At 33.3% G+C, this 8,485-nt stretch overlaps 1 protein-coding gene across 11 annotated transcripts; it reads left to right on the forward strand.

Annotated features, from left to right (window-relative positions):
- The first annotated feature begins 284 nt into the window (after positions 1–284).
- LOC100786747 (uncharacterized) lies at positions 285–7,476 on the forward strand. Of its 11 annotated transcripts, none has more exons than XM_026126065.2 (11): positions 285–565; positions 784–885; positions 1,091–1,127; positions 1,287–1,420; positions 2,329–2,397; positions 3,445–3,474; positions 4,204–4,236; positions 5,584–5,654; positions 5,981–6,062; positions 6,967–7,059; positions 7,202–7,476. In XM_026126065.2, exons 4-11 carry the CDS (start codon positions 1,289–1,291, stop codon positions 7,259–7,261), a joined length of 570 nt encoding a protein of 189 aa, XP_025981850.1. In that variant the 5' UTR covers positions 285–565; positions 784–885; positions 1,091–1,127; positions 1,287–1,288; the 3' UTR covers positions 7,262–7,476. The 11 variants fall into 11 exon arrangements, with proteins under 11 accessions (XP_025981850.1, XP_040866391.1, XP_025981851.1 ...); XM_041010457.1 differs by having other exon boundaries at positions 784–879; XM_026126066.2 differs by having other exon boundaries at positions 784–875.
- The last annotated feature ends 1,009 nt before the right edge of the window (positions 7,477–8,485 follow it).

Raw genomic sequence — 8,485 nt, forward strand, 5'->3', positions numbered from 1 at the left:
TTTACTAAATCCGATGTTAAGGAACTAAAACTAAAAAATGAAAATTTTATATTGACTAAAATCAGAAGGAATAAAGTTTACCAGCATTAAAAGTCAATTTTAAAATTTTGGAAGAACTAAAAGTGACAATAGAACATGGTGTCATGTGATATACTTATAAGACTTATAAGTGACATTTTTTGGGAATGTCATGTGATACTTTCATGAAGATCTATTTGTCATGTTAATATTTAACGATTGTCATGTTAATATTTAAGACTAAAAATACCAACAAAAAATTAACAGAAAACTAAAAGTTATAAAAATATATTGAAATTCTAAAAATTAGAATATGAATAAAGTTTATAAACTAAAACTTAATTAACCCAGCAAATAAAAATAGCTGAGAGGCGCAAAATAATTGTTTATGGAATAGCTGGAAAGCGGAGTCAGTCACATCGATAAAAAAAAAGGGCGGGAAAGAAAGGGTGTGTCAAAATTTTGAGAGCCACTCCCAGTTTTGCACCCTCCCACAAAATCAAAATCTTCGTTCCGTGTTTTAGCAATCGGTAGAGAGCGAGACACGGTATGCGATTTCTATTTACACTATCGATTCTCCTTTCTGCAATTCTCTTTGTTACTGTAATTAGGTCACAACCAGTTTTGCTTCCATCACCGATTGATTGTTGCAACTGCTTTCTTCAGAACAAACAATTGGCTTGGATGGAGTGATTTAGTGTGCCGTGAATTTAAAATTCTCGTTAAATTCTGGCAATTTTACGGTGTATTTAATTAACTGAACAGGAATTTGAAAATTCATCCAAAAACTCTCCCTCTCTACGCGGCGCGACCCTCACTTCGGCACTCCCCACTGTCTCGGATCACTCGCTCTCTCTGTTGGTTCTGGTCATTTCTGATGTTTATGAATCTCACCTAATGTGTGAATATGTGACTTTAAACTTGTTTTGACAACTGGTCTGTAAACAAGATTCCAAAATTTGATAATACTGTAGCTCATAATGCTAGTAAATGAGTGTCATATGCTTGTAATTTTGAGCCAATATCCATCTACTCAATCTCATATGTAATCTCAACATGCTATTTCTTTCAGGTTTCTGCATTATTGCTTTCAGAGGGACTCATTGCAGGTAATTGTTGCTCACATCTTTGCTTCAAAGTTCACTCATTTCAATGGCATATGATAATATGATTTGCGTGCGTGAGCTTCGCCTTCCTTCTTTTGCATTTTGTTTCTGTTCTGTTTGTTCTGTTGTGTCTGATGATTTTTCATAGTCATTGATTGTAAGCAATGGAGAAAACGCCCAAACAAGGTTCCAATGCATCACTTTTTCCTTCTACTGGAATTGGATCGAGGTTCTCCAATTTGAACAAGTCTTTCAAATATTCTCTCAGATCTTTGCTCACTTCATGCTCAAAGGAGGTTCTTTGTTTCTTCTTTCTTCTCTCTTCTCATGGCTGTTTTTAATTGTGTTATAAAATGAAAAGGGAAACAATAGGTATGTAAAAAAAATTAAATTCTTAAACCTGCATGTTGTTTCCATTTATAATAAATTTGTTAGTAGAGAAACTGAATATCCCCAACATTTTAAGCTTTTAAGTTAATAGAAACTATTTGACCTAAGGGGAAATCAAGATGTGAGAATTGAATTCCCCACCCCTAACCACAGCTTCCTGGGAAAAACCAGGATCAACAAGTATTGCCTAGTTTATTTTATTTTATTTTTATAAAGACGAGGATCAACAAGTATTTACTGTGTTTATTTTATTTTATTTTTTCATGTATTGGTCCCCTTTAGAATTTAGATTTGTTGATTCTCACATCACATCACAAGCACTAGTGCCACACCCTTCTTATGTGCTAGTCCTGTAACTAGTATGAAGAAGTTGGCGAGGAGTTCAAGTCAATAAACTAGATGACTATGTCAATTACAAAGCTAGACCAAAAGAAATGATTGATGATAGGTTGATATTGGGGATTTCTTGAATAATACCTTCTGACACATACAGATGAGTTGGTAACTCACATCACAATTGTGTGGTATCACTCCCTTGTAGTCTATAGACGTGTAAAATGTTGCCCACATTTATCTCATTAGTTCAGATCAGATGCTTTTGCTCTAAAAAGAGAGCCATGGCATGTTTATACTGTGATATTGGCTAAATAGAATTTTTGAAAAGATATTTTTGCACTAACCCATTTTGTGATAGCATACCTCATTATCTCACAGTTAGAGTAAGACTGCTCAACAATAAATCTAAGATTATGTTAATATTTTGCATTTTAAAATGGCTATATATTGATATATGTTTCTGTTTTGATGCTTAAAGGAATTTTATAAAGCATTTTCAAGTTTCTCTAACACTGAAAAGGAATTGCTCCATCGCCTATTTCTTCAGGTATGAACTCTTGATATTAATTTGTTCATATTAGAAATATATTTCTGAATGTTACATTGAGGTTTTGCCAATAAGAAAAATGTGACAATGAGTTTGACCTAGGTCATCATTTTTCTTTTTCATATCTGGTTTTCCAAATCAATTGTGTTTTGAAATCAGGGCAGTGATCCCTTGGATTTCAATGATATCCTTTATACTGACACTCAGATGAGAATTTATACTGACAATTTATGTCAGTGTTAATCTTGAAAACTTTTGGTGCAACCTTGTGGTTAGAGTTATATAATAATTATATTCCTCAGCCACTTAATACTAAGTAGGTCCACAGAAGGTATTGACTATTGACTATAAAAAAGAGGTCAAATTAAAAAAAGTCATCTTTACACTTTACATGTGAATTAAGTAAAATGAATAAGGCCTTAAATGTGATTAATTAGCAACATCTAGTTAGATTTGAAATCAAACAAGACATTTGTTGGTATCAAGCATATATGTCTATCGAGAAACATATGTATCATAAACCTACTATCCCAAATCATTGAGTGAAGGCATAACAGGCCTGATGGCTGATGCCCCCCTCACACTAGTGCCTTACATGACTTGAAGACTTAAAAGTTCAGACAATGCACAGGCACACTTTACCTTGTGTTGAAATTTAACTTTTCTTTTAAAGCATAAAGGCTCTAATACCAACCTACCTATGAACAATTTCTAAGTGCTTGCAAGAAAATAATCTCAGCCTGCACTGATTTTATAAAATACAAGATTATACCATAAAATATGTGAATTATTGGGATTGATGATTTAATACTCCTATTTACCTATTTACAGCAAGTATCCACTTTCCTAATTATAAAAGGAATCAATGAATATTATTAGCTAATCAAGCTATATCAACACTATGGATAGTTGTATATCATTCCTTATATCTCAACTGAATGTGATGCACATAAACTCCTTTACTCTATTTTTCCAAGGCTAAGTGTCAATAAATGCTCGGAGTTTCATTTATTTGTATTGTGATTGACTTTTTGTATCATATTTCAGGTCATTACTTCGTTGCATGAAAACTTAGAGGTACGTTTCTGATAAGTGCTGATGTGAAATTGTGAATCCATTCCATTGCAAATATAAACACTTGACGAGATCCTCATGCAATGATTGAGGATGCTATCTAAATATCACTTTAGATGTTTTCCTTCAGTCAAATCACCTATTTCTCAAGTTAAAAGCCTGATGAGGTTTCACTATTTCAGATACTTGGTATTGATCTCTGTCACGCGTCATCTATGGTTTGAGTCAGTAAACTAAATTATTTTCTTGAAATTGTGTTAGTATATGTTTAATGCATGCAACAGAAGTTCATTAGAATATCTTACCCTAATTCTGCTTTTTATCGGCTTAGTAATATTGGAGCCTGTTTGGTGGACATTTTGGATATAGAGGAATGTTTTATAATTTGTAAACAAACTGTTATTGTTGTCTTCTTCATAAACTAAATCTGAAACTAAGGTTTCCTTTTAAAAAGTAAAAACAGTCCTAGATAGTTATGTAATGGTTTTTTAGTATTTATCTTTTATTTCTTTTAAAATGATAGGATCATATTCATGATTTGTTGTAACTGTGCAATTTTGTTTTCTTGCTTTACCTTTCCTCTTTCACACACATGTTGATAGATTTCAGATTTGTCAAGAAACATTGTATCCTCTAGCTATTTATTCACACGTTTGAAGCATTTTAGCACCAAGATTTTGTTATTATGATAAAAATGTTAATTTTAAATGCTCTGTCAATTAATTTTTACAGGATGGGTTTGAGACGGTCTGTCTTCAAACACAGGTATAACTGAACTATTGTTTCTGTTGTTTTATTCTAAAATTTACACAAAAGATTGTATAATTTTGTATTTGATTGCTCAACATTCACATAATGCAATTTAGTTAGGATTTCAACAATACATAAGGCTTGCATTCAACTAGGCATGGCAACGGAGAGGGCCACGTAGAGTTTTGCCTTCCCCCTTCCCCTTCCCCGCCACTGCCACCACCAAGGATGGGGGCAGGTTTGCAGTCAGGTTTGAAGAAGTGGGGATGAAAAAATTAAACCCAATCTCATTCTCATTGGGTTCGAGGGGACCCCATGGAAAACGTGTCCCACCCTATTTGTTTTCTTAATTCAGTTTTCTTAGATAATTTTTTAAAATAAATCATATATAAAGTACATTTTAATTCAAATAATAGATAAAAGTTGACATAAAACAAATCTTTTTGAGTCATTTTTATGAGAGTGTTGGAGATCTCACATTGACTGTTCATATGACCAACATAGAGTATGTAAGTTGGGGGCAACTCTCACCTTACAAGCTGGTTTTGTGGGGTTGAGTTATGCTCAAACCCAAATTCTAAGATGATATCATGGCCTATCCTAGCAATTGTTGTTAGGCCTATTGGGTCACGATGTCTAGTCCTCGGCATGAGGAGGAGGGTGTTGGTGATCCCACACCAATTAGTGATATGACCAACATAGAGTATATGAGTGTGGGGTAACCCTCACCTTACAAATTGATTTTGTAGTGTTGAGTTAGGCCTAGATCCAAATTGTAAGAGAATGAAAGGAGTAAATCCAAGTCATACATGGATGGTTAAGATTTAATGTTACGTGACTTTTTAAAAAATTCACAGCACTTTATATGTATTAATTTTGACCATTCATGACCTGATCTAATGGTCAATATTCATTCTTCTCACTCTCACATAAGAAAGTCCCTCTCAACCAATTGAAAGTGGGTTTTCTTATTTTAATTAAATCTGCATTTAATTCAAAATTATGAATATTTCAATTAAGGGAATCTTAGAACATGCTGAGATAGTTAAGAAGTTGAACCTTTTTAATTCTATCTGAGTTTCAACAACCAGCTCTCTACAAGTTAAGCTTTGGCTTGGAGATATTCTTTTTAAAACACCATTCACAGTTACACCCTTTCCCTAAAGTGAAAGTATTGAACACTTTTATATAACTTAACTTAACATAGGTCATAGGGGGGGGGGGGGGGGGGGGGGGCAGGAAGGGGCCATATGCAGGCTTTGATACTCTTACTGCCATACTCTGTGTAAGACATAGGGATGCGCTTGCAATATTCTACTATATCCTAGTTAGTCTGTCATTTTGAGTTCATCTTTCTTGCAGGCAGGAGCTACTCTTGATGCTGTGGAGGAAATTGTGGAAGAACAAGATCTGGATGTCTTATTTTCAGATAGGTATTATTGGATTTTGCCAAGAACATTTTAAGTAGTTTATTGTAGGATGTTATCATTATAATAAACGTGAGGTGGTCTTATTGAAAAGTTCCATTCATATTAACAATTAGTGAAGCTTAATCTTCAACCTCACGTGGTTCTATTTAGTTAATCCCATTTTTATATATGTTGATAGAGGTTTCAGATTATACTTGGGGACCAATGCTGATTATTATTTTTAACACGATAGTTATTCAATTTGCCTGCTTATCATACATTTATTGGTTATTACATTTACAATATGATGATTATTTGAACTAAATAGTGAAACATTGATACAAATGCAGGAGTAACATAATGGATGTTGCTGAGAATCTGTCTATGGCAAAGAAGAATGAAATCCAACACTTAAAGCATATGGTTCAATTGGTAGGTACACTATCAGAATGCATCCTTGTCAAATTATGCTGCAAGTGGACTAGAAAACAAGTACTTTCTAGTATTATTCATTGATTAAGGGATTGTACATCTTGAGTCTTTTTGACAACCATCTTCATATTATCCTATCCCTTCTTTCTAATCAACGATTTATGTTTTTCATTCTCAAATTGGAAAAGACAAAAAAGTGTCTTCCTTGGTCGTGTTGAACTAACCACTTTGTTATGGCCCTAATCTCGAGTTATTCCTTACAGTGCAACAGTGATAATCTTTGCCTACAACTTTACATGCAGTTTAAGGTTACAGAGAAAACCTGTATTAAACGGCTTGCGAATGTGAATATTAATCACTTTAATAGACACTAAAACTTGAAATCATGTGCAAATTTGTATATACGGCTGAAAGATAATGTCTTGAACTTGAAAAGTACTACAAACTAATTTTGGCTGGGCCACAAATGACATTACCAGTTGTGGTTTTCCTTAGGCCTTTACATAGTGTTTGGTTAGAAGGAAGTGGAGCCAAAGAGAGGTACCTTTATATATTTTTTCTTTTTTGGTTCAAAATTTTGGAGCGTAGTGGAGGGAAAGTGAGGGAGCTAAAATCCCTCTATTGAGGGGATCAAGAGGGGAGGGAAAATGGTTATAATATTTGGATTGCACTTACTAAATTATCTTGAGATTTTATTTTTTTTCTACCCTTTTCATTAGTATTACTATTTATAAAGGTATAACATTGTTTTACTTTTATTTTTTGTCCACTCCCCTTGCAAACCAAACAAATATCATTCCCTTCTCTAACCAAACCAATTAAGAGGATATACCCTTCTCTTCTACTTTTGAATCGTTTTTTCTCCTTCGAGTTCCATTTGGCTGATCATCATGTTGATTGTTAGGGAGAGGAACATAATCAAATGTTGCGCACCCGACTGCAACTCCTTAGAGAAGGCAATCAAGTGTTATCTGGTGCTTCACAAGCTGTTGAGAAGGTGAAAGTTTTCTGAACTTCTCTTAAATCATTCCATTGATCAAAAGGTTATAATTTTGATGTCTTGTTATTATTTGGGGGTTTCTTTTTTGGCTGATGTGTGGCTCTCCTATCTGTTGTTTGTTTATATGCATAATTAGCAGTTCAAAAGCATGAATGTAAATTATGGGGCAAACAGCGGTGATGGGATCCATGATGTATAACAAGTCTTGCTCATTCTCTCCTGCAAATTGACGAAGGTTCATTCTCTGGTGAATAATTCCCATTGTTTTATGTTGTAGCAATGTTTCTTAAGATTCTTACTTCACGAGTAAGTCTACCTTAGTCCTTAAGATTATAGGGTCATGTATTTTAGAAGATAAGATTTTAAAAATCGTGCATTAGTTCCTGACTTTATAAAACATAATCATTTGCTTTAGTCTTTTTTATATTTTATTTTTCATTATCGTTTTTACACTAGTAAGAACTGAAGTGAATGTTAACATTGTATATTATCATTATTAATTTAAGTTCTGTGAAAAAACAAAGTAGCTTTTGTTATCATCAATTCTTGCTTTAGTACTGTCTATTTAATGAGCCTTCCGCAATGTTGGCAGAGTGTATATATGATGGATTTCTGAATCATCCTGTAATTGAGTGACTTTCGGTCTTTTTAATGAGCCTTCCGCAGTGTTGGCAGAGTGTATATATGATGGATTTCTGAATCATCCTTTCAAACACTTTTAAATCTCAGACCAGCCGACTAGTTGAACTGATTCGATCATGGATCATGAACTAGCTGTTTTCAATTTGAATATTTTCTGGTTTAATCGCATTTTAGTCATGGATCATCTATAAATCTAGTTTTAGTCATGAATAAAAAAGTTGACTTTGAGGTCTCGATAGTTAATCTCTATCTTAGATAAGTTAAATTTTCTTACTAACAGACACGTGAAGAGTACTCATGAGAACACGACACACGAAAACAATATTAGCACAAAAGAAAATCATTTATACCTGGGAGTGGGCCATTTTCTTTTTTCTTTTGGTGAATGAATATTATTCAGGAAGACTAGAAGCCTCTAGGGAAACAAATCTGAGCTATATCAGCTCTAAGCTCATTTACAATGAAATTAGGCGGAAAATGAAATATATGGAAATCAACTTCTGTCGTTAGAGCATACTCCATCGGTTCCAGAATATATGATGTTTAAGATTTTTGCACAAGGATAAAAAAATGTAATTAATTTGTTGAATTTTAAAGAAAATATTAGGTAACTTTTTAATGTTTTTTATCTTTTTAATTAATGATTTATTTATTCTTGTTATGCACTGCTCATACTAAACATTTATTAAGGGTAGTCTTAAAAAAATATTTAATATAACGATTTTGTAAAACCACTTATATTTTATTTTGAAATGGAGGGAGTAGCTGGCTAATCTATCAG

The sequence above is a fragment of the Glycine max genome, chromosome 16, assembly GCF_000004515.6.
Source record: "Glycine max cultivar Williams 82 chromosome 16, Glycine_max_v4.0, whole genome shotgun sequence".
NCBI classification, from domain to species: Eukaryota; Viridiplantae; Streptophyta; class Magnoliopsida; order Fabales; family Fabaceae; genus Glycine; species Glycine max.

Coding starts and splice junctions, on each gene's coding strand:
- LOC100786747 (XM_026126065.2), top strand. CDS start 1,289: ATGGAGAAAACGCCCAAACAAGGTTCCAATGCATCACTTTTTCCTTCT. Junction 3,475..4,203: donor CGTTGCATGAAAACTTAGAG/GTACGTTTCTGA, acceptor TAATTTTTACAG/GATGGGTTTGAGACGGTCTG. Junction 5,655..5,980: donor GATGTCTTATTTTCAGATAG/GTATTATTGGAT, acceptor ATACAAATGCAG/GAGTAACATAATGGATGTTG.